At 39.1% G+C, this 27,087-nt stretch overlaps 1 protein-coding gene across 2 annotated transcripts; it reads right to left on the bottom strand.

Moving 5' to 3' along the window:
* Window positions 1-25,120, bottom strand: NUDT4 (nudix hydrolase 4). 2 transcript variants are annotated; one of them, XM_043965501.1, is made up of 5 exons: window positions 24,465-25,120; window positions 7,666-7,776; window positions 6,575-6,619; window positions 2,900-2,987; window positions 1-2,263 (listed from the first exon to the last, which is right to left on the bottom strand). In XM_043965501.1, exons 1-5 carry the CDS (start codon window positions 24,558-24,560, stop codon window positions 2,064-2,066), a joined length of 540 nt encoding a protein of 179 aa, XP_043821436.1. In that variant the 5' UTR covers window positions 24,561-25,120; the 3' UTR covers window positions 1-2,063. The 2 variants fall into 2 exon arrangements, with proteins under 2 accessions (XP_043821436.1, XP_043821435.1); XM_043965500.1 differs by having other exon boundaries at window positions 2,900-2,984; window positions 24,465-24,711.
* Between the last annotated feature and the right edge of the window lie 1,967 nt (window positions 25,121-27,087).

The raw sequence follows: 27,087 nt of genomic DNA, 5'->3' as shown, positions 1-27,087 counted from the left end.
CCTGTGGCAATACACTGTTTACTTTGAAATATGACAACTGTAAAATGTTCTGTTAAATCATAAAAAGAGAAGCATTAGGAATCAAAATTAAGGGAATTTTGCAAGTTGCATAGACACTAAAGAGATCTGTACACTGAACGACCTTAAGGAATCCTGATGTGGCACTACCAAGCCCAAATGTTCTGACCAAAAAATTATACAACAAAAATATTTATAGGCTAACAACTCTTATGAGTTGGTTAACATCAATACTGTACATTTTTACATCGTTTATCAAATACATAGTTTGAGTTACAAAATAAGATCATGCATTATTACCTCTAAGAATACCATGTACAAGCTTTTTTAAAATCCCCAGTGTCATAGAATGTTAAGTGGGAGTAGTTTTATGTACAAAAATTGAGTCCATAAAACAAAAATCCAGTTTCTTTTGGCTGTTTGTAATTCAAAGAAACTTCTCAAATGACTAAGTTACTCTGAGAAACATTTAGCCCATGAGATTTTTCTAAGTCAATTTATGGGATACATAATTTAGAATAGGAAATCCTCCAAATGTTCATTTTTTTTCTTTCTTCATTTCTTTTGGTTAGTAGTAAATACATTTTCAAAAACCTATTTTCATGTGAATTAGAACTTGTACTAAGATCTGGTGTGTTTGAATGGCACAAGATCTCATTTTAAACTGTGGCACCAATAATTCCTAAAAGTGTAACAGCACTCAATTTTAATTTATAGCAGCATTTTACACAATTGTGTTTTAAAAGTAGGTTAACGATTTGTGTACTGAATAACAAAGTGTTTAAATTACATGTACTTTCCACTTTACACTCACTATTTACCATTTAGAATATTTACAAATGTTTAAAGAAGGATGATTTTTAACCCCACATCTTTTCAAAATGTTAAAGGTTTTTATACTTAAACCTCAGTTCTGACCTGATTAGGGAAGAGGTATTTGCATTTTAGATGGGATTCTTGGTTTTAGGTGTCATAAAAGTTTTAAGAACAAAAAGAACTTAAAAACCCCAATCACAATCTTTTTTTTCCAAATGAAGAAATACAAGTGTCCCATTCCTAAATTTTCATTGGGAGTGAAAGTTGAGGGCTTAAAGAACATTTAAAAGGTTCTGAAACAAGGTAAGCTCCCCATGATATACCTAGGTATCTTAAATTCCGTTGGCTACTACCAGGAAAGATAACGAAGCTCCCAGGGACTAAAAGGAATGGCAGAAACTGAATGAGAAAGTATTTGAGCTTGATGCCAGTGTGCTATTTGTAGCAGGGGATTAGTGAAACAAACCAATTAAAAAGGTAGTTCACAATGAAAATGACTAATTGTACAAAGGAGGTTTTTTCCCATTAAAAAAACAATAACTCAGGTTTTGCCTAGGGCATTCTGCACAAAAGGATAATAAATCAAAGGGAGGTTGAAGATGAATCGTAATGCTGTTTTACGAGCCTGTTTTCTATTATTTCCGGGTTGCATGTATTATGATAGTGGCATCTCCTACTGAAATGTCATCCATGCTCAGCTCTGATAAACACTCCTATGTTTAAATCTTGAAGGAAAGATACCACACGTATACAAAAGAATACCCTCTAATAGTAGAGAAATGGTGTTTGATACACATCTATTCTCTCTAAATTCCAAGAGAGGTCTACAATGTTTCTGAAACAAAGTGGCACTATAACCCTTTTGATCTTTTGAAATGAAAAGTACCTAGTCGTCTCTGCCCCCTTGATTTCCTTAAAAAAACCCTCTAGATAACACCAGGTAGATTGGTACAAAAACCAGAATGCAGAGCGATCTGAAAATCAAAAACAAAAATGTATTTGGGGAAAGAAAGAGGGCACACATTTAAGGCATCTTTTAAAAAAATCCATATGGCTTTGGTTTACTGAAATATTTTTATACTGTTAAAGAAAAAGGGAAATATTTCAAAGCATCTGAAAAATATGAAAACTGCCTGAATACATAGTGGAGGACAATTCAGATAGTTTAAACATGTGGATATCAAACACAGAAGCCTTCTCCCTGTGACACTGTATGGTCACCTACATCTTTATCTTACAGAAGATGGCAGCCCCGTCTGTGCAGAAGTTACATACAAAGAACTGTTGTCTGGGAGAGCTGGAACCATGGGATTCCCATTGGTCGGTGAGCAGCCCAACTTCAATTTTTCCAAATACTCAGCATGTACCGGTTTATGACACTGAAGAACTTTAATGGCATCTTCAACCTTGAACCATTCTCTCTTCCTTCCTAAAAAAAATGAAAGTATCACAATAATGATTAAACCCCACTTTAAAGCAGCTTATCCCGGACCATCCCTAAACCTATCCAGTCATTAAACACATCAAAAGTTCAATGTCTCCTAATGGATCAAAAGGACTAATTCTTCAGAGTTTAAACAAAATATCAAATGTCAGTTTGATTTGAAGCCCATAAATGAAAGTAACTTCTACACCATACTTCTATCTGGTAGTTAACTGTAATATAAAAGTAGGAGTTTGTCATAATTAAATGTTTAACTCTAGGTTATTTAATATAAGACAAAATACCTAAATGAAGATGAAAGATGGCAAGAACATGACTGGCAGAGGGACAGGGTTGGCAGAGTGCTTACTGTGCTAAAAATTTCATTATACTTTACCTGAGCATGATCCATAGATACTACTACATGGCTAAAGTCATGCTTTCAGCCAAACTTGCCTATTAATGATTCTCTTAAAAATAGGAATGAGTTTGACTAAGACAGGTCCAAATAATAATGCACTTTGGGAACATACATGTGAGATAAAGAACTAAAAAAACAGAGAGTAAATCTGTTTATGCATCATCAATTTAGTCTTTAAAAATACTTTAAAAAAAAGGTAGCAGAATTTAAAAAATCTTTACCGATATTAACAGAATCCTCCCAATCTTCCAAGATTTCAGTGACAGTAAGAACATACACATAAGTGCGGTGCTTGCGGTCTTGATTCTGCTTGAATATGAAAAAGATGACATTTTAATCTACACACTCGTGCTTTAAGAGTTATACAATATTTACCAACACCAATATTACATACAAAGCATTAAGGCATCAAAATTAAAATTAAGTATATTCACATCTATAAATAGGTATATTTACTTTTTCTTAAGTGAGGAGTTTGGGGTTAAGTGACTTGCCCAGGGTCACACAGCTAGTAAGTATTAAGTGTCTGAGGCCGGATTTGAACTCAGGTCCTCCTGACTCCAGGGCCAGTGCTCTATCCACTGCGCCATCTAGCTGCCCCAGTATATTTACTTTTTGATGGTCATCAGGAAAGTCACATAAACTGGCAAAAGAAGGACAAGGCTAACCACCTTTCTACTGAACTTACAGGCCATTTACAAAGACTTTTAGGTAAGTCACTGCTGTAACAAGTTAGAGATCAACCAATAATGTATCAAAAATAGGTAGCAAATGAGCATAAAAAAGGAAGAGTGGAATCAACATTGTCCCAACTTTCCCCAGGCAAAACCAAAAATTTTAATATAAAAAACTTAAGATTTTAAACCAAAAACACACCACCACATGTTATAACAAATTTTGTAAAGGGTTATATAATAACAAGGGGATCTTTCTGTGGTGGCAAAGAACTGGAGACTAAATGACTGAACAAATTATGGCATATGAACATAATGGAATACTATTGTACTATATGAAATATGGAGATGGATTCAGAAAAACGTGAGGAAAAATCGTATGAACTGATGCAGTGAAGTGACCAGAACCAGGAGAACAATCTATACAGTCTTAAAGACAAATTTTGACTCTGATGAATAATGCAATATAAAATCACATTTCTATGACTCCTGACAGGGTAGGAGATGGACCCAGGCTGAAGACAGACATTTTGGGATATAGCCAATGCAGAATTCCCACCCCCCTTTTTTTTGGCTTGACTATGCACATTTGTCACAAGCATTTTGTTTTTCTTTTTAAGTGTGAGAAGAATGGTTTGGGATACTCCTCTAATACATTTTAGGAAGAACAGACTGGTTCAAAGAAGATGCCATTAAAATTCTTCAGTGTCATTAACCTGTCGGAAAACTGAAGTTGGGCTGCTCACCAACCAAAAGAAATTGGTAAATTTTAGTTAATTGGAAAAATAAAGTCCATTTCCATATCCATAGTTTCACTGAAAAGAATGACTAAATACTGTTTGTTTTGGAGACAAGAAAACCAAACCAAAGCAACAGGAGCTTAGAGAGAAAGAGAGAGAGAGAGAGAGAGAGAGAGAGAGAGAGAGAGAGAGAGAGAGAAAGAGAGAGAGATGGAAAACCAGGTGGAATGGGAAGGGAGGGGAAAGATGAGTGGTTATATAGGCTATATAAAGATCTTTCCCCTCCCCAAACTGATTTCAAAATATTCCTTTTTGGGGGCAGCTAGGGTGGACACAGTGGATAAAGCACCAGCCCTGGATTCAGGAGAACCTGAGTTCAATTCTGGCCTCTCAGACACTTGACACTTACTAGCTGTGTGACCATTGGGGGCAAGTCACTTAACCCTCATTGCCCCCCCCCCCAAAAGAAAAAGACAAAAATTCCATTTTACTTAGTCAAGGTCAGGTGTTAATCTTGTTTCAACAAGCTCTATATATACTGCTCTGGTTCCTCATCACCATATGGGTGAGGCTAGGGTTCTTGGTCATGACAGTGGAGGGCAAGTGACAAAACTGATTATAATCTGTGTGAGTGGGAACAAACCACAAAGGACAAAAATCATATCAGTATTTGAAATGTTCGAGAAAACTTCATTACAGTACAACGTAGATGTCCTGAAGTTTGTTAAAATGGAATTTATAGCAATTTTTTGTGAAAGGAGATTAAATTAGCAAAGTTAGGCACCACTGAGTAAGTATTCCAAAGTAACTGAATCTAGCTGCCTCAGTGGAGAATCTATAATGCTGAACACAGGAAAATCTCAAAAAACAAAACTGATCAAAATTACTAAACAAAGCTGTTCAATTACACTATATAACACTATCCTGAATTGAATACACAAATCTCAATGTATCAGAAAGAAACAAAGTCAACTTCCAATGTCGACCAGAAGATGGAGCTATTTCATTATGCATCTTGAGATGCTAACACTAAGCGGTAGCTATTTAAGCCCTAATGAATAAATGAAAAGGTCCTCAGAGAAAAGAATGCTATTTCCAAGTTTTATTCTATTAGAAGCTCTTCTCTTAGGGCTATTAAAAGTTTTCAATATTCTGAGATGACATTGTGCACTTTTAGGGTAGTGGTCAGAATTATTGTTCTAAAATCAAGTTATAAGGCATGTTTTCTGTGTGTGTTAAGAGGGAATTTAAAGAGTTTCCCCCAAAAAAGTGTCACAAAAGCAGAATTAAATGCCAGATGCAGTCATTCTGGTGTGTAAAAGAGTCTGGGGAGGCTTTCTGGAAATTTTGAAGCTAGATCTCAAAAGATGAGTGAGATGTAATTAGGTAGAGAATGGGAGCAGTACTTAGGTAGAAGAACAGAGCTCTGGAGTCCCAAGTTAAGACCTAGTGATGGAGCCCAAGTCTCAAAGGAGGCTTCCCAAAATGAGGTTGGAAACAGGACTGGTTTCTCTGTTGTATAGAAAAGTGGCACATGAACAGCAGATCCTTTGAGCCAAAGGAGAGAACATTGTTAACCTTGAAGAGCTTCTTTTACAAAAGGGCTAACTAGAGAGCTAGGAACAATGCAAATAGCTTTTTAATAACACTTGATTCTTACATAAAAACCCATTCCTAACAACATAAGCAGTGCTATTTTATTCTGGCAACCAAGATTTAATTTCAATTTTGTCCAGGAAAAATTTTAATAAAAGAACAAGGTTTCCTATTAAACAAGTTTCAAAAGGTGTTTCCTGTCCATGAAGTCACTGCTTGCTTGGTTTTAAACTGATATTTAAAAAGATCAATAATCCAGGTGTGAACCTTAAATATAGGTAACTACTTCCTCCTCCTTTTACATTTTAGCAACCTGGTCTTCCAGAGAGTTGGTTTGGCTACAGTCACCTTGGAATCCCTCTCTCACCTTAGCTGGCTGGTCCTCAGAAAGAAACATGGTGTATTTGCTCTGTTCATCCTTGAAGTTAGTCTAGCTTGGCTAGGACCTGCCAGTGTTTATAACTTTGCTGGCATAGCCTTCAAGAACCCAGTCTTACCTTAATGAAACAGCAGAAAGCTCATGGTACCAAAATGTAGCAAAATAACTTTCTGGTTCCTAAGGCTTCTCCTAGCTATGAGTCTTTAGTTTGTCTTTGCTATAGACACTAGACTCAATGCTGTTTGCAATCCAATGTGAATTTTCAAAACCCACAATGGTTATAGGTAAAGAGATAGTACCTCCTCTCTCTGGATCCATGATATGCTTATATTTAGCACTTCAGAAAGAACATGCTGCACACTGGAAACAACCTACTCAAAGCTGGCAATGTGGCAGCCTGTTGGCTACTTACTGGGCCTGAAGAAGCAGCTCACGATTTGTATCTGCTGGGAAAATAGCAATTTAAACTACATTAAGCAGCTGAACAGGGATATTTTTAGAACTCACCTCAAATATCCCCAGAAGTCTGCCTAATTTTCCTCTGACACCAGCCTATAAATAAATAAAAAGTTAGCTTCTTCAAAGTATCACAACTCTATATCAAACTTTTTCACTCTAGTATTTTGTAGCTTTTATTTCTTCTTGCAATGTTTAATATGCTGAACGTGAAATGATTTTAAATAAGTCTAGACCAGTTCTCTGGGCAAGAGTTAAATTTCCTATACCATATTATTCACAATGTAAATGTTATGAAATGAAATAGGCTCCCTTCACTTACTTACTATGTATTCTGAGATACTCTGTATTCAACCTTTCACCAGGCTCTGCCTAATGAGTCTAATAAACATGCGTCTATCAGATGGTAATGACTAAATATAGCTGTTATTTGTTTGCTTTAAAAAAGACAAACAATGGTTTGGTTATTTCATTTGCTCACAAACATTTAAGTGTTGCTAATGTTTCAGTTACTAGCTTTGATTCACTTGCAAATCGGATTGGTTCAACTTAGCACCACTGAAGGCAAAGTCTAAAATCCTATCTTCTGACTCAGGAGTACTAACCACATTCTCCCCATAGGAAATCTCTGTAGCCTTGACAAATGTAGCATTCCCCTTCTTTAGATATGACCACAGGAACTTAGAGATGGAAGGGCCCTTTCTTGATGGTATCAAACAAGGTTGGGTTTTTTTGGTTGTAGAATATGGTGCTATCTAGGTTCTTTTCCCCCCAGGGAACTCCTGAAAGCTCAGAACTTTGACTAGAATTCTCTAAATGCCTTCATATTCATGGCATTTATTACTTCTTCAGAAAATAACTGGGTTTTTAAGGCTGCACCACCCTCCAAATCTTCCAAGAACTTCATTCATGTTTCTTTAATTTCAGTTCAACTTGTTATGTAGCCACACTCTGTACGGTGATGCCAAATGAGGCTAGCTGCTTATAAGAACCCTTATAGGATTTATATTTCTCAAACACTTTAAAAGCTTGTATAGTGTTTCCCATACCAACACTGTGATATACAGGCATGGGTGATATCTGTACACTAAAAAAACCTGTACATTAAAAAAAAAAAAAGATAGTTTAAGCCATGGTCTCACCTCTTCATACACTTCTCTTACTGCAGCTCCACCTGGCTCTTCCTCGGGCTCCATTCCTCCACCAGGAACAATCCATTGATCTGGATACCGACTGCTACTCACTAACAGCACCTAATAGGAACATAAAAATAAAGCTTTAGTTAAAACTTTTAGTATCAACAAAACAAATCAGCCAAAGAACATTTAACCAATTCTTATGCCCAAAAAATTACAGAAAAGAACACTACATGTAACTTATGTGCAAACTATTCTCTTTATCTAGAGAAGAACAGATACTCTCCTTGGGAATCCATTTAAATAAATACTAAATTTACAATACTAAAACAACAAAACGCACACCTGGATTCAGGAGGACCTGAGTTCAAATCTAACCTCAGACACTTGACAATTACTAGCTGTGTGACCCTGGGCCTTGCCAAAAAAAAGAAAGAAAAAGAAAAAACATTATATATATTATTCAGTCTAATATTCAACCACCTCTCTACCTCTGGGGTATCAGTATTCCCATTTTACAGATAGGAAAACTAAATATTCAATAAACAGGACTTACCATAGCTAGAATTAACATAGAGGTAGGAATCTTGCCTAGTCTAGGATACTACCATATTGTAGGTTTGCCAAACCGTGCTTATGTGCCTCCAAGCCTTTGCACTGATGGTGCCCCCTCCCTGTGCCAATACCTGAAACATATCCCTCCTTCTATACCCCTGCTCTACAGATCACCTCTTTTTCCCAGTGAAACTTTTCCCAATCCTCACAACTGACAATCATGCTTAATAAATGCTTGCTGAATGACATAGCAAAAAAAGCTATTCTAAATTACTTCTGGTTTTCTTTGTAGAAAGACATACCTGCCTATAATGCATAAAAACCTCAAACACCATTTAGCCCTTTCTCTTAGATGAGAGAGATCTTAGGAGAGGAATGCTTTCTCCCTTTTCAGCCCCCTTAAATCTTCACTTATTCCCTCAATCAGTGAATAGTATATCATTCCTAACTGGCAGGAAATCTCCCCTATGTTTCTAACCTACAAACAAGGAAAAAAAAAAATCAGAGCCAAATGTCTGGAAGGTCAATTTTGCATATTTTTAAGAGTTAAAAAAGGCCACCTCCTCAGTATTCTATTTTAGACTTAAGTTCCAATAAAAGCAAAATGGCAATTAGCACTAAGATTCCATAGATACCACAATCAGTCCTCACAGATCTTATTTTACAAAGGACAAGAGGCTGAGAGGGTTAGTGATGAATGCTGGTAAGAGTTACAGTATCATCTTGGAGCCAGCTGTGAATGGAGAGAAAGGCTGGAAATGGAGGACCAAAGACATCAAGACAATGACTGGTTCATGAATTTGAAATCCAATTTAATGACTCTTCCGCAGTGCAGGGGGCAAGACAGAAGTCAGGGTGCCCTGGGATGACCTTATGTCTGACCTAGCTCTAAGTGGTCCATAAAGCCTGTCATCTTATGGTCATTGGAAGAAATTGTTTTCATTTGTCCAGTCCATTCCACTGGGGCAAGTCTTCACATCCCCCTAACTCACTGTTGGTTACTCTCAACCTGGTTTAGTCTGGTTTAGGATGAGAAGCCCTGAAAAGAGCTCAGCAGGCCTCACACCAGGTACTAGTGCTCCCTGAACACCCCCTACAGGCAGAATTAATGGGATTTGGAAACTGCTAATATGGGAGAAAGAGGAGGTTATGAACTTGAGTGATTAGGAAGATGGAAGCATTTAAATTGTGAAACTAATATCCTTCATGGACTACATGGACTATGCTAACCTATATTGACTGTGGGGGAGATTTCCTTATCAGTAGAAGAGGGAGTCTGCTAATGATATTAGCCATATTCATAGGAGGTGCTTTGAAGGCAAAATGTAACTATAAACTGACTATTAACTATTTAAGAGTTTCTGCAAGCTCATCTTTCCATGAACATCCTACTTTGATTATGCTGTTGAGCTATTATCAGGTGACCACTGAAAAAATTCCAATCATTGTCAGAATAAGTCCACTGAGATCTTTCAGGTGACTAATGATGTCTTACTTTAGTTTATTTCCATAATTCTTATTTCAAAAGCCAAGAACTCAAAAGTTTTTTTCTTTTGATTTGACTTTGTAGTTAAGTAAGGCATGTTAGTAAGTTTCTAATGTATTTTTGAAAGTCACACCTGTTCTGAAAGCATGCTTATATACTTCCTTTTCTGAGTTTTAAAATGTGCGGTCCCTTTTTGCAAGTGGTTGATACATTTTAAAGAAATGTGACTCAGCCATCTTATCAACCAACTTTTAGTGTAAAATATGGTTTATCTAATTCTCACTCCTATATGATTAATTAGCCCATCCTTTTGTACATATACTTAAATCTTTTATACCTCTTCAAATTAAGATCTTCCATCATAATATGGTTTTAAAAAAAAAAACAAGCACACAACCATACTTTTTATCCACCATTCCCTGGTTTGCTGTCTTTTGACGTTACCTACAATTTTATTCTTTTAAATGAAGTTATCCTATAATTTGCACCCATTTAGCCCAACCATTTTAGCTTCTGTGGCAGTTACCCCAGCTTGAACACTTCCTAAATGCAATCTAGCTTGCAATTTGCCTATTGGTATTACCTGTTTCAAAGAAGTACTGATGGATTAATTCAATGGGCTACTCACCTAAATTGAATTATTCATTCTTCACCCAGTGTGAACAGACTGGACATTAAAAATGATAATGTTTCATATCATGACATCTATCCTGCAGCAGCTTTTCAAAGCATAATGTCACCAATAATGTTATCTGTCTAATTTCATCAATAGGTTCTTCAAGAGAAAATCATCTATATACAATCCTATTTGAATTTTCCCAGGATGTTCTGTGACAATGGTGAACAATTGTGCCTAAGGCAATGTGTACCAGCATTAGCTTGGTACGAATACTGAACAGACAAAATATAGTTTTGTTTAATAATCCTCTATCTTAGTCTTGGCATAAAGATGGAGATATCTTAATGAGTTCTTTTAGGCAAAAAAAAAATAACACAAGCACGTCACAGGTAGACTGCTATATAAAAGTCTGCAATGGCCAGTTTTCATCAAGGATACTCATAGATGCAAATAAAAGACCATTTTTCAAAGACTTAAGAGATGAAAGAATAGACACATAATTCAGTAGTTTTTTGTGTTTTCTGAATCACCTTTTTGGCCAAAAATTATCATCTCTTATTGAATTTTCCCCCTTTTGAGATACTTTAGAAAAACCAAAGTAAAGATTGCCTTGCTTCAAGCATAGATTTTTAACATTTGTCAGAGCCAGCCCTTCTTCTACATTTTCTAAAGTGCTGTGCATTTAGATAGAAATGATAGAATTCTTAACCTGGTGGTTGCACTGTTTTTTGTTTGTTTGTTTGTTTTTGTTTGTTTTTTAGTGAGGCAATTGGGGTTAAGTGACTTGCCCAGGGTCACACAGCTAGTAAGTGTTAGGTGTCTGAGGCTGGATTAGAACTCAGGTCCTCCTGAATCCAGGGCCGGTGCTCTATCCACTGCGCCACCTAGCTGCCCCTGCACTGTTATTAATGAAACTAGATTCTGGCCAAACTGTTCTATTTGAAATCTATTTGTAATCCTTTATGTTGTCTATAAATCACAGAATAAAGCCAAGTTTTCTGTATATTCACTTTACATTTCATTGATTTTTTCCTGTGTTGTGAAAAGATACTTCTCAAAGTCTTCCATCCTCCAACATTTTGTAAATGAGAGCACTATATTCTAAACAGGTCTGTCCTTGGCTATCATGAGCTCTTTGCCAGATGAGAAGTGTGACATCTTTTGTTCTGTTCCTTCTGTTAACTGATTTATAAACATTAAAATTCAAAGAAATGTTAATGCCTTTCCTTCCTTTTATCTATTTTCCATTTTTTCAGAGTCAGCTTATTTAAATACTAAGGGTCAACTTGACCCTCAGTAATTGCAGTCTCTTCTTGTCTTTATCCTTGATACTGATTTGGACCTTTGCTAAAAAGCTGATGACCCAACAATTCTGTTGTTTTGAGTTGCCTTTCCGTTGTGTCCGACTCTTGGTGATCCCACTTAGGATTTTCTTGGCAAAAAACTAGAATGAATTGGGTTCCGTGATTTGTACAGGGTCACCCAGCTCCAGACCTGGTGCTTTGTACAAAATCAGATCCCAAAATGCCTCCTATGTTTGTAACTAAGTCATTTCTCATCTGCTAAGATAGTCATTTTCATGTTTTCTTTTCTGATGTTTGGTGCTTGTCATTCATGATAGCTGCTACCAAGTTTCAGAATAGTTCATACTAACTATGCATTCTAACATCAATACTAAACCAATTTTTCACTGTTCTGTAACCAATATGTTTGCCCTGAAATGACTAAGCATCCAAGTATGTGTATGGAGAATGTACATCGCTCACACTTGGCCCTTTCTCTCCTCACAGAGCAGCCTGATTCATCTCTCCATTCCAGGCCACCCTATATCCTGAAGTATGTATCACAGATCCCTCCTTAATCAGCTCTAGTGACTCCCAAATGTTCCTCAGATCAACAACTTTTATGGTTGGTTTTTAAAGCCCTTTACCTATAATACCAGCATCAACTTACTACAACCCAGCTAAGCTGACCTTCTCTCTGTTCCTCCCATCTCTCATCTCCATTGTCTTTATCCTGGTTGCTTCTTCCCAATGCCTGAAATGTTCTCCATCCTTCCTTCTACTTCCCCCTCTTCCTTCAAAGCAAAGTTGAAAGGCAGCTAGGTGGTGCAGTGGATAGAGCACCGACCCTGGATTCAGGAGGTCCTGAGTTCAAATCCGGCCTCAGACTTGACACTTACTAGCTGCTGTGTGACCCTGGGCAAATCACTTGACCCCAGTTGCCTCACCAAAAAAAAAAAAAAAAAAAAAAGAATGTTATATAGAGGGGATTTCCATCCAAGCTGACCTTCTGTGACTCCAACATTAACCTGTGCTCTACTACTTACTCATCATACCTGCCCTGTTAGAATAGCTAATTGATCCCTGAAAACATTTTGTTAACTATGTGATATTTATAGATGGCAGCCTCTGAACAAAATAGCTATGTCACTGGTTTGAATTTCATCTTACTCTGGCCAACAAATGGCCTTTCACTCCACGGTTCAAAGTATAGAAATAGGGGCAGCTAGGTGGCACAGTGGATAGAGCACCGGCCCTGGATTCAGGAGGACCTGAGTTCAAATCCTACCTTAGATACTTAACACTAACTGTGTGACCCCGGGCAAGTCACTTAACCCTCATTGTACCCCCCCCCAAAAAACCCCAAAACCACAGTATTCCTGTTTAGTGGTGTCAGGTATGGTCCTAGAATCTCAGAGCAAAAAACTGACATCCATGTAAAGAACACAGAAGAATCCAAGGATTGAACATCAGTGTCTTTTACAGATTAGGAAAAGGAATGCTAAGGTAGCAAAATTGTTACTTTTGGGAAAATGTGTTAATCTCTTAAAAACTCACTTTGTTTTCTGAAAAATTTTTTAAACTTGGTTATGCACACAACACTACTACTTTACTAGATATCTTGAGGCTCCTTAAGCAGCAAGTCTATATTTTAAGTTATCTTAACCAGCCCCAAACTGCTCCGAGGAGTGGGTACTTAAAAAATACTGACGAAGTTTCAGGTTTGTATTCTCTCTCCAAATAGATATTTCAACCCTTTGATGCAAAGATTACTTTTATTATGTAATTAGCACAAATGTAGCATTCCACTAAAATGTCAATTGAGCTAAACGTTCACCCTTGAAAGAGCATCCTTCTTCCAGGGGTAATAATTCTTTCTACATATAGATCTTTTTGCTTCCAGCCCCTCAGAGAACTTGCTCTATTGATCATGGCTCCCAACTACTAGTTAGAGGAAAACTTCATATGACTCCTGTCATATGATTCCCTGCTTCCATTTTATTACCACTTGCTGTTGCATTCCTTCCCCACTAGTCTACTAAAATCTTTCCAAGATCACTTTGTTCTTTCCTTCTTTGACTTCCCTGCAGCATCTCACTATTTACCAGCCCTTCTTTTTGACAACTTTCTTCTTCCAAGCATTCCAAGACACTAATAAGTGGGCCTTCCACCTCTCTACATGTCCCATATCGTCCTTTTTGGTCTTAAAGCATGGCTGACGCCTGTGCTTCTGTCCTCACCATATACCCTTGGCTATCTTCTGAGGTACAACTACTTCTCTTTCGAGGATTGTCCAAACCAGGCCGATTCATGTAGAGACTACTAGTGAAAAAGGCAAACTACAGCCTATATGCTATGCCAAACAACTAATATACAAGATATCTATGGTTTTTGAGGTTTACAAAGTTTTAATGCGGGCAAGCTGGCTAACAAACTTCTAAGCGACTGCTGATTAACTAGGGCTGCTTTTAAAGACATAGCCTAGTTTTCTCTGGCGCTGCTAGGTGGCGCCATAGTGCCAAGCCTGGATTTAGGAAGACATCTTCCAGAGTTCAAATCTAAGCCTCAGACTCTTACTGTGTGGCCCTGGGAAAGTCACTTAAGCCTTTCTGCCTCAGTTTCATCATCTGTCAAATGAGCTGAAGAAGAAAATGGCAAACCACTACAGTATTTTTGCCAAGAAAACCCCAAAAGGGGTAACAAAAAGCTGGACAATTAAAAAAAAAAACTGAACAAAGTTCTATTACCAGAATGCTACATATTTAATTTGAAATATTCAGTGAAGCAAAAAGGCTTTTAAAAAACCTTTACCTAAAACTATTACACAAGCCACTTTATTTCTTTTGTTTTTGGTATTGTTTTTCTTTTTTGAGGTTTTTCCTTTTTGCTCTGATTCTTCTCTTATAACATGACTAATGCAGAAATATATTTAATGTTTGTGTGTGTGTATATATATATATATATATATATATATATATATACATACATAACCTATATCAGATTACCTGCTGTCTAGGGGAGGGGGGAAGCAGGGGGGAGAAAAATTTGAAATTAGAAATCTTATGAAAACAAATGTTGAAAACTATCTCTACATGTAACTGGAAAATAATAAAATACTTTCATTTAAAAACAAAAAAAGGTAGGGTGTGGGGGGGTGTATTGGGAGGCAGCCCTGATACAGTGGAAATATCCCCATATTTGAAGTCAGAGAACCTAGGTTCAAACCATGGTTATAACAAGTGCTACCTATGTGACCTCATACAAACCACTTTGACCTACTTGGGTCTCAGTTTCCTCAGGTTAGACCGGATGGTCCCTTCCAACTCTATGATCCTTAAAAAAGAGTCTCCTAGAGTTTGTTAGTGTCTTGAGAGTATAATTTTCTATATCAACAAAAATGATAATACAAACACGAGTTCATATTATCTTAACATATGAATGCCACTTTGATTTTAGAATATCTGCAAATATCATAGAACTGTATATTGAGTTACCTCATATTTGAAAACTTTGCAGAAAAACCCAACAGCTGCTCAATTTGGGTTCCAAGAATAAAGTTTAGGTACACTAGCAATATTCATTTTGGCCTGCATTAAAGTAGGGCATATCTATATTCAAATTTGATGTGAAAAATCTTAATTTTTAAAATTTTTTAAAAGGAGGAGAAAGCACCATTTAAAGGAATCCTGTGGGGCAGTGGATATAGCACTGGCCCTGTATTCAGGAGGACCCGAGTTCAAATCTGGCCTCAGATACTTACTAGCTACGTGACCCTGGACAAGTCACTTAACCCTCACTGCCCTGCAAAAAAACCCCAAAACAAAAAAAACCCCACAAATGAATGCTTAAAGTTCCAGTTCTTAGAATTTCTGAAACCACCTTAAGCTTGTGACTAATTTCTAATATTTAGTTATCACATAAGTGCTCTCATCTAAAGTGTTTTAATGTTTATAAAGTAATTTTTCATAAAAACCTTGAGGAAGTAAAGGCATTATCCCCATTTTAGTTGGGTACAAAGAGATTCAGAAACTATGGCTATCCAGCCACAAATGTGAAAACTGGGAAAAGAACCGTGATACCATCCCCCACACCAAATCTAGTGCTCCTAATCCAGCATCCTTTAGAGTTGGAAGAGACCTTAAAAATTCCAATTCCTGGCCAGATGGATGAATCGCACTCTACAACCTTCAGCAAATGACAAAGCATTTGTTACCATTTGCCAATAATGGCAATTTTAGTAACCTTACAAAACTGTCCACTGTTTATGGGGAAAAAATGGTAGCAGAACTGAACAGAGTAACATGATCACCTCTACCCCCCAGGTTTCCTAGAAGTGGATATGAAACCAAGTCTCCATTTCTAATATTTCATAAGGCCAAATGAAATAATATCCAACAATCATTTCTTTGTTCATGTTTTTCTTTGTACACAACACTGGAAAATACTTTCCTTTTAGAAAGGCATTGTATGAGACTCTTTAAAGCTATAGCTGTAAAAGGGTGTGCCATAGCAATTGCAGCTTGCTCAGTGATGAACTGTCCACACCAGCAGTCACTTGCATGATTCTCCTGTAATATGCTGAGATTCCTCACAACCAAGGATGATATTGTGTCATGAGCAAGGAAAAGTATGATATTCACTGCCTTACTGGCAGCCAAGAAACTGAGGTAAGCCTCTAGCAAGTTGGGTAGATTTTCTGTGACAGAGTTACATATGGAATAGGAATAGTACAAAATGAAACTATAGGGATGGGCTGGATCCACAAAAATGAATGCCCACAGACTGCTTCATAAAGCCATTGAAGTACTTAAGTATCATTCTGGGACTTTTAAGGGTCATAAGATTGGGCTAGCATACTCATTCAAGAGAATGTTTTATGCACAAAACATAGCCAAAATGTTTCTTCAAGTATGATCTGGCAAATGTTACTTACAGTCAAGGTTATCAGTTATAGCGTAAGTCAATTACATGTGGTTAAGAAATCTGATCACAATTTAACAAACTGTGAGCATTTTATTAAATTAGCTTAAGAGTTGCTTGGGGGGCAGCTAGGTGGCACAGTGGATAGAGCACCGGCCCTGGAGTCAGGAGTACCTGAGTTCAAATCAGGCCTCAGACATTTAACACTTACTAGCTATGTGACCCTGGGCAAGTCACTTAACCCCAATTGCCTCACTAAAAAAAAAAAAGTTGCTTGGGGTAAAACTTAGCATTTTAAATTATTTGTTTACCCATATAAAACAGAAGTTTTTATATGCATTCTTGCCACACTTCCAGGATTCTGCCATTTCCCAGAAAATAACTAGGATGGTCTTCCTGTGTTTTTTGTTTTTTTTTTTTTTAGTGAGGCAATTGGAGTTAAGTGACTTGCCCAGGGTCACACAACTAGTGTCAAATGAACTCAGGTCCTTCTGAATCCAGGGCCGGTGCTTTATCCACTGCGCCACCTAGCTGCCCCCTCTTCCTGTGCATTTTTGTTAAAGCATGTATATAGCTTGAGGATTAATTTGCCATTTCCCCTTCTCTTCTCCCCATTTCAAAATTGTTATTTTAAAACATAAATTACCTTTGTGACTTGAAACGTTAGGAAGTACATCAGGATATTCCAGAATCAGGATTGGTAGTATGGGGCACTTGGATGACAGGTTATTTTCTAACACATCTGAATAGCATCAGTAAAAGACGCTTAACATCTATTTAAATTCCATTTTGAAAAAAGAAAACTTATTTAAAAAAAATAACAAACATTTAATAGCTACATACAGCAAGTCAGAGTTCTTCTAGCATATAGGTAGAAGACAAAAAAATACTAGTCTAAGAGCCCCCCCAAAATCTGGGTTTCAGTTAGCTACTTACTAATAATAACCATTATGACCTTGGCCAAGTCATTCTGAGCTCATTCTCATCTATAAATTGGTGATAATGGCTTACCTGCCTTCTTTACAAGGTATTTTGAATAAATGAAAATGTGAAAAGGCTTCCCAAAACTATAAAAGTAACTAATTATTTTCCTCAACTAGGAAAGAGTCAATGATTAGGAAAGCAAAGGTTAGAACAACCAAAACTTTTGAGACAAAATAAAGGTAAAGTTGTATTCTAGTAACTATGAAACATTTTATATTTATAAAAAATAGTCAAGTAGAAAACTTGCTTTAATCTGCCCCATGACATTGTGTGACTAGAAAAAAAGCCAAATTTCTGGATTTTTCTATTCATTCCCAATGACCCTGATACAAACCTGATAATTTTGGTAATTATTTAGTTATGGAACAATCAGTAATGGCCAGGTTTTTTTGTAACTAGTTTCTATACTTGATTAATCTGTTTATTAAAAATGTACAGGATAGTGCTAACATAATGTCAAATGGCTACAGTAGGTTCATCTCTGACTTTCTAAAGGCCTATTAGTCACAAAACATGCCCGGATCACTCAAATTCAGTTAACAGTCTAATCCCACACAACCTCTCTGTCTTTCTATAAGACAAATTCATTTTAGAGAATCCAGTATCTAGGACAATTTTTGGTTGAACAGTTGCTACACTGTTTCATAAATGACTTTTCAGAACACATGAACAAAGTGATGATATTTATTAGGAATGAATGTTCAGAGACATATGCATTTCCAACTTCAATAGATATTTTCTATTAAATAAAACTCATCAAATCTCAGATAAAAGCAAAATTATATAGTAGTTTAAGAAAAAAAACCACATTTCTCTCATTTCTTTGAATCTAAGCCCCTCTTTAACTATGAGAATGTGTCTTCTTATCCTGTCCCCCATTGCATACAACTAGGCATAGGACATGAAAGATTATAACTATATATAAACAGCAGAAAAAGCACTAAGCATTGCAGTTGGGAAACCATTGATATGAATTGTATAAAGAGGAGCCAGAGCCTAACTTAAACATTGTATTCTAAAAGCTAAGACTATTAAAAAAAACCAACACATCGAAGAAATGAAAATACCACTGAACTAATTTATTTAAAAAATTTCAAAAAAGGGAAAGGCAGTTTCAGGTTAAGCAGTGCATTTTATGATTACACATAAGTAAGATATGTTGTTCTCAGTCCATTCCAGGAGGAAATGTGGTATAATGGAAAGAGCTCTGGTTCTTTTTTGGGGGGGCGGGGGGGCAGGGGGGGGAGGGAGACACAAATAATTTAACTAGTTTCTCATTTGTATGGAAGCTCTAAGGAAAGTCTAAATATGTATGGAAGCACTATACATAGAGAAGGGAGTATCTCAGGTGCCTGCACCCCATTTTGCCTCAAACTAGAGGTAGACTTTTTATTCTCATACTTGCACATTTACATATTAGTAATGGTCTTGAAAACTCCTGACAACTCCATCGAAATAATCCAACTCCATTTTAGCTCTTGTGGGTTTTTCCCATCCACACATGGCACAGAAGGTACAAAATCATTTGACATCATCATTATATCCATTTGTTTTACTTGGCCAAACTTATTGATTAGAAGGTTTTAGTAGGAAAGTGATGAAAAAAGCTACTCAAACTTTTAAGTGCAGAGAAAAATTCAGAAGGAAGCACAATTTCCAAAGTATGGAATGTATTACTTTTTTTTTAAAAAAGCAAGCATGAAATAGAGATCCAGTATTTCAAATATAATCCTCTTTATGTTTCTGCTATATGTGGAAATGCTCTTTTAAAGTTCAGAATGAAAAACAAAATTTTTTTTAAGAGAATGGAGAGACCAGGGGGTAAAGATGCTGGCTGCCAACTGTAAATGTATGGTGCCCAAGTATCAAGTGTATCTAGCAATCTATGTTAGCCATTCCAGAAAATCCTTTCTATTTCTAGATGCTAGATAGGTCAGATTTGCATTTTAAGGACTGGGATTCTTAAATGAGCTGCCTTCCCAGGTTGCCTCCTGGTCCAAAGCACACTTGTCAAAAGCAACAGTGGCAAGGCATTTCAGGCTTTGCCTCTTAACACAGGCACCTGGGCAGGTAGTCACCCCTGTGACTCTAGCTTGCAAAATAAGAGGACTGGTCTAGGCAACCTCTCAGTACCATCCTCCTAAAAACCCTGTCAGGAAGCAGTGCAAGACAAAATATGCTGGTGTCCACAAGATTCAGATTCAAACCCCTCTAAAGACATCACCCTATGCTCTGCACAAGTCAGTGAACCTCTCTTAGCCTCAGATAGAACTGAAGGGATGGCTTATCGGAAACACCGACCAGGCTGGAGTGCGTTTGTAAAGTGTACATGGGATACTTATTAGCTTTTAGTGCTTTACCCAAGAAAAAAGACTGATTACAAAAATGACGGAAAGTCAGCCCTCCTCAAGACCAATAAATTGGTGTTTTCATATGGTAGGAACCATATGAATGATTTGAGCTAGCTTCTAAAAGGACTGGTGGCCAAAATCAGATTCTAAGAAGTCATACTCAAAAGACCAAATACAGACAAGAGTAGAATAAGGAAGGGAAGAAATTTACTCTTTACTACAAAGACAATTATTACAATAGGCAGTTCCTGCAGCTTGAAACATCCAGAAATATTCCAAATGAAAGAATTTTCTCCCCTAAAACACCCAACTTCATTATTTTAATGGAAATCGTTTTGAAGTATACCCTCCTCCCTTTAAAAATAGTATAATAAATACAATTTATCATTTTACTGTTGACTGAGTGATCTTATAGAGTTACGAGACTTTTTATCCCTAGTTTTTTTTAAAGTTTTACTTTCCTCACTTTCTTTTCTCTTCAATTTGTTTCTGACCTAGATAACCCCAAACTGCCAGAATTGTAGTAGTAGTATAGTATAGTAGTAGTAACAGCAAATAAGTTTAAGGTACAACCAAGTCAATCAAATATAAGCACTATAATGAGACTTTCTGAAGTCTAGCTTGGCTTCTCAGGCTTCCTTTGCTTAATTCTTGGCTATATCCTGGGCAAGTGCAATCTTATCATCGAATAGGTTAAGTTGTTTTTGCACTGTATTCACTTCAACGACTTTTGCTTTAATTATATCCACGAAATGTTAGTAGGAACTTGTGATGAAAGACAAAAACTAATTCTATGTCTTAATTGAAATTATCTGCATTATTGTCTTATTGTGGCACTTGAGTTAGTCTGGGTTATTTGTTAGAAATTCTGGCAGTTTCCAAATCAAGCAGGACAGACAGGCCCAATGACAGACAATGTCAGTTACTCGAGAGTCAGTCTAGATAATTTGAAACTTGTCACTTATTTATCCATAGGGGGATGAATTTTTAGGGCAATGCTCATAGACTAAGTTTAGGAAATAATTTAATTGGCACTGGATGAGGGAATGCCTGCAGTTATAAAATCATGGATCCTTATGGTTTCAATTAACATAGCAGATCACAAAATATTTTACAGGTTAACCATCTCTCTGTTGTCTGCATGGTTATGGTCTTCAATAATTAACTTTTATGTATAAATCGGATAATGAACAAAGATTCTATGAAATTGAAATTCTAACCATGAAAAGGGGAATGAGTAGTAAGTAACTACTATGAGCTCAACAATGGGGCTGAGTGCTGTTATCTTCTACAACTGAGGGAAAAAGCAAAGGCATGGATAAAAAAAGCCCATTAAGATTTCTGAATGGTAAGAAATAACTCAAACAATGGTTTTTTGTTCTGGTTTTTTGAGTGTTTAGAGAACTCACTAAAATGAATGTATAATTGGAGCTTTTTCAGGTTCAGTAAGCTAAGTCACTGAGTATAAATTCCTTTAATCTTCTACATGTTGTTCAGTCATGTCTAATTTTTCATCACCTCATTTGGTGTTTTCTTGGCCAAGATATTGAATTAAGCATGTGTTCCTTCACCAGCTCATTTGACAGATGAGGAAATTGAGGCAAACAGGGTTCAGTGACTTGCCCAGAGTGGTCACACAGCTAATAATTTATGAGGCCAGGGACAGCTAGGTGGTGCAGTAGATAAAGTACTGGCCTTGGATTCAGGAGGACCCGAGTTTAAATCCAGCCTCAGACACTTGACACTTACTAGCTGTGTGACCCTGGGCAAGTCACTTAACCCCCCACTGCCCTGCAAAAAAAAAAAAAAAATGGGAGGCCAAATTTTAATTCCCAAAGTTTCGTCTTCCTGACTCCAAACCAAACACTTTATCCTCTGTGTCACCTAACTGCCCCATCTTCTACATATAAACGAATGGTCAACTGCAGACTCCCCCTCCTCTCCCGGCCTCCTTATCCTCTCCCTCTCCCCAAGACAAAAAATACCCCCAAAAGTACTTGATCTGCATAGCAACCAAATCTTCCTAGGCTAGTGGTACCACCTGCTGGCTGGTACCGAGAAGTGATTCCACCCACCCCCCCCCCCTCAGTTTATAGCTTTCTTTCCTTGTTTACAATTATGTTAGTTCCACCTTGGGGAACTTCTCACAGAGAACTTAAGTTCCTTCTTTGGGCCAAAAAAGCAAGCCTGATCAGTCATCTCCCAAATAGTATTACTATCTCACATTTATATAACTCCTAAGGTTTACTAAGCACATTACCTTCATATTAATAAAACTGGAGTTTTACATTATGAGTATTACAGATTTGTGTTAGGCCAGACACCTACTATACTCCCTCTTTCAATAGGGAAATGTATTCTGCAACAAGAATCTAGACAAAAAAAAAGAATGTAGACAAATGACAAACTGATTTTTGGAGTAAACAGGAGACACTTCCTGTACCTGATTATGTCCTCTACACACAGGGAGGTTATAGGAGACTTTTTAAAAAGAATGATTGTGTGAGTAATGACAAAGAAATTGCATTTATCCTCTGTCTTCTAGCTACGGTTCCCTACCTCTACTACCTCTACACATCCCCTGCCCCACACAATTGCACTAATTCAGACTCCTTATAAGGTGGACACCTTATACAGTCTCCTAACTAGGTTCGGGATTTTTTCCACTTGCCAATTAACTACACCCTGTTTCATCAACTTGGAGACTGAGAATGTTCTTTAGTGTCTAAAACTGTACTGCAATGTCAGCCTGGATGTCTTGATTAGGGTGAAAATTTTACCTGTAAATATTAATACCTCAAATAGAGATTGCAGAACTCAACTTCAACTACCTAGCACACAACAGAGAACTAGGTAGGAAAACAGCAAAAGACCTTAGAATAGAATATCTGAAATACATGTCATATTAAAAGAGCTCAATAAGACCTCAACCAAGAACCCACTTGTTCTTATTTTACACACAATATAAACAAACTGGATACCTGGTCTCCATGCCTACCAGAGTGGAAACTGGGCCTCCATACCAAGTTTCTCTCCCCACTCCCACATGCTTCTCAATTGGTAATTTAGAATCTAAGAACTTTGACAGCACTAAGAAATGCTAATCCCTGACATTCAAGGAAATAACAGAAAACTCAAAAAGGCAAAACAGAATCACCTTAGGTCTTTTACTATCGAGCTAAAGAGACCCACATAATTCAATTGCTTCTGCAGATACACACACACACACATATTTAAAATGTTTGCTGCTCATTTATTTTGGAAAACTCACTTATGAGGCTGAAGAAATAAATGGCTACTCATTACAACTTTTATTCTTTTCTAAGCACTTTTACTCTTAGCAGTATTTTAAATGAACTAAGATTTCATGGAAAACTTCTATAATGTAAACATTTTCTGAAGATTGGAATAGAACCTTTCAAAAATCGGTTGTAACAATTTTAACCACACGCAGCTTTTTCTAAGTTGCACTGAGATGTGTTTCTAAAGCTGTCCAAAATTTTAAAAAATTTTAACCAAGCACACTATGAAAAGCGTATTATCTTTCCTCTCATCCCACTACTTCATAATTTTTGTGCCTGGGATTACAGAAATTTCTATCAGGCTTTCTAAAGACTAAACTTTATAAAGTTTTAGCGGCTTGAGCAAACTCAAAACTTAAACTGATTCTTTTATCTCTAGAATCCTTCAGCACAACTTGTGTTTTGTGTAATTTCCCAAAGAAACTAGACTGAAAACACTGTTCCTGCTGAAAAGGACAATCAACAACTAATAAATTCTCAGGTGTTTCTGAAAATCAAAGTTAGGTGTAATACATTAACATACCACCACAGAGTAACATGGTTACTATAGTCAGGGCAACAAACCCCCATAACCGTGCACTTAGTACGACACCTTGCTGTGTGGCTCTGAATAAAAGGGCTAATTAATAAAAACCCCAAACCCTAAGAACTCAGGGGCTTAAGTGCATTGGTGTGACTAGAAACGAAAATAAGTGTCGGTTTTATGATTTCTCAAAGGCGAGTGGCGCTCGGCTGCTAACAGAAAGGAGCACTATGACATTTTACATTTCAGAGCAATGCCGGGCGGCACCATTTCCCAAGCCGAGCAAACATCCCTTGAAGGATCCTTGTCAAACATCTGGGGTGCTAAATGGCAGCCCCAGCATCTCTCCGCCTTTCTCTTTCAGCACTCCCCCCCCCCATCACAAATCGGCTCGCGGGAGGGGGCGAGCCAGGGGGGGGTCAGACCCATCATCGCCAAGGTTACCGAAGCCTCCCCTCGCTGTCCCGCCGATTCTGTCCCTTCCCTCACCCCGAATCAGAGGCATCTCGGAGGGAGAACGCGTGGGGTGGGGGCGGGGGCGTGGGGAAGACAAAGGACACGAGTCACACACCTACGGGAGCCCGCTTTCAAGCAAAATGGAGATAAAGCCACCCACCCCCCACGAGCACGCGGCTCTAAGGCGGGGGTGTCTCCGCCGGCCGCCAACAATAGCCCACGACCGCCGGGAGGGTCGGCGGGGTGCGGGGCGCCGCTTCCTAACGGGGTCCCTTTGTTCGCTCCCCCGCACGAGGCCGGAGGCGCCGGGCGGGGGGCGCACCCACCTCGTCCTCCTGCTCGCTGCGGAAGCACAGGCAGGCCGCCCGCTTCTTGAAGCCCTCGCGGTCGTAGGTCCTCGTCTGGTTCGGCTTAAACTTCATCCTAGAGGCGGATCCCTCCCGCTCCTCCTCCTTCTCTCGCCGGGGCTCGGCCGCCGCCAACCCGACCGAGGGCGCGGGGAAGGATGGAAGGGGAAAAGAGGGGAAGAGAAGGGGGAAGAAAGGAGGGGGGAGGAAGGAAGGAAGGAAGGAAGGAAGGAAGGAAGGAAGGAAGGAAGGAAGGAAGGAAGGAAGGAAGGAAGGAAGGAAGGAAGGAAGGAAGGAAGGAAGGAAGGAAGGAAGGAAGGAAGGAAGGCAGGCGCTCCGAGGGCCGGAGCCGAGGCCGGGGCTGCGGGGGGCGCGCGAGCGACAGGCTGCTTCGGCGACACTAGAGTCCGCGGGCCGGGGAAGCTGCGCCGCTGCTACCGGAGAAGCCGCGCCTCGCCATGGAGCCCGCCCGCCCGGCCGTACGACGCGTCGCCGCTCGCTGCCGTCGGTCACTCGGTCAGGCGCCTCGTGACCGCCGCGGACGGTTGGCAGCTCGCGCAGCGGCTCCTCCCTCGCGGCGGCGGCAGCGGCACTGCGGTCCGACAGCTCGCGCTCGCTCTTTTCCTGCGCTCGCGCCTCGCTCTCGCTCTCGCGCTCGTTCCCCCGCCGAGGCTTCTCGTACTCTCCTCGTTCACTCGCTTTCCCCCCTTCGCCCCGCCCCCTTAGGACCACCACCACGCCCCTCCCTCCCCCTCTCTGGCGCGAGACACCTCCTCTAGCACACGGGATTGGCCGGAGACCGAAACAGCACTCCTCCCCCCCCACCCCCCCCAAACCGAACCTCGCATTCTCTAGGCGCGAGGCGACTCAGCCAGGCCCCGCCCCCTCTACCCCCCCTCCTTTTTTTCATTGAACTTGGCCAGAAGCCTGCGTGGTGCACTTGCGCCTGCGCCCTAAGGCGATTGGAGGGGGAGGAGGCGGGGCTAGACGCCTCTGGGCTGGGGACACTGGTCCTGGAACGCATCGCCTTGCAGCGAGCGCGCTCTTCTCTTCATGGGGGTCCGTCGGCGGGCTGTAGACGGTGGGTGTGCTCCCAGAAGAGAGCCAACGGTGGGCCGAGCGCAGGAGAAGAGCAAGGAGGTCTTCGCTCTTTCGCAGGTCACATTCTAGTAGGGTCAAGGAGCATTTATTAAGCGCCTGCTATGTGCAAGAGAGGCAGTGAATTTTAGTGGAGAAAGAGCTAGGCTTCAGCGAAGTCAACAACCATTTATTAAAGACCTACTATGTGCCAAACCCTGTGGTAAGTGCTAGAAGTACAAGGAAAGGCAAAGACAAACCCCAGTAGCCTTTAAATCACATACACATACATACAAACACATAAAGAGTCAAACAAGGAGCATTTATTAAAGACCCACTATGTGCCAGGTTAAGGGTAGCTAGCTAGGCGGCAAAGTGGATAGAGTGCCTGCCCTGGAGTGAGGAGGGCTTGAGTTCAAATCTAGCTTCATTTAACCTCCTTTGCCTCAGTTGCCTCATCTGTAAAATAGGCTAGAGAAGGAAATGGCAAACTACTGCCAAGAAAACCCCAAATAGGGTCATGAAGAGTCAGACATGACTGAAATGACTGTAGAACAGCAACATGTGCCAGGTAGAGAGAAGACCAGACCCCTCCTCCAAATATCAAAATGGCTTTCCAACAACAAGCCTACAAACGCCATCTTCCTAAAAATGCTCCTTGTTTGACTCACTTGGAAGTTAGATATAACTAGGGAAATGCTAGAAGGAGGAATCCCTCTCCCTACAATTACAGGGCATCAGCCAAGTTCAAATAGCAAGTCATTTGTATGGGGGAAGTCAATGAAGGTTTAAGGGAAATATCTGAACAGATATTCAAGGTTGCAATGCCAGCCTTGAAGTGCATGTTACTGGTATAGTTTGGAAAAAGTGTTAACAAGGGCAAATTCAGTTTAATTTGACAAGCATTTATTAAGCACCTATCACATACTGAGCACTATTTATTTCGGAAGATACTGAAGACCCCAAAAAAGTAAGTCCCTGTTCTTAAGAAGCTTACATTCCACTCAGGAGAGTGATAGCTTCTAATGAAAGCAATTTTAAACAAAAAACAGAAGCTTCATGGGAACTCTGCTACCTGTGCTACCTTGGACAAGCCTCAGATCATCACCACTACCACCATCATCATCGTTCAGTCCTTTCAGTTGTGTCTGATTCTTTGTGATCCTATTTGGGGTTTTCTTAGCAAAGATCCTGGACTGGTTTGCCATTTCCTTCTCCAGCTCATTTGGCAGATAAGGAAACTGTGACAAACAGGGTTAAGTGACTTGCCCATGTTCACAGAGCTAGTAAGTGTCTGAGGCTGGATTTGAACTCAGGTCTTCCAGACTCCAGGCCTAACACTCTATTCACTGCATCACCTAGTTGCCCCAATAATAATAATTGCTAATGTGTATATAATGCTTGCTATGTGTTAAGCACTTTACAATTATTATTTCATTTGATCCTTACAGCAACCCTGGGAGATAGATGCTATTGTTCCCATTTTACAGATGAGGAAACTGAGGCAAATGGGCTGTCATCTGCC

The sequence above is a fragment of the Dromiciops gliroides genome, chromosome 5, assembly GCF_019393635.1.
Source record: "Dromiciops gliroides isolate mDroGli1 chromosome 5, mDroGli1.pri, whole genome shotgun sequence".
Lineage (NCBI taxonomy): Eukaryota > Metazoa > Chordata > Mammalia > Microbiotheria > Microbiotheriidae > Dromiciops > Dromiciops gliroides.
Note: the sequence above shows the minus strand (reverse complement) of the source record. Positions and strands in the feature narration are given on the sequence as shown.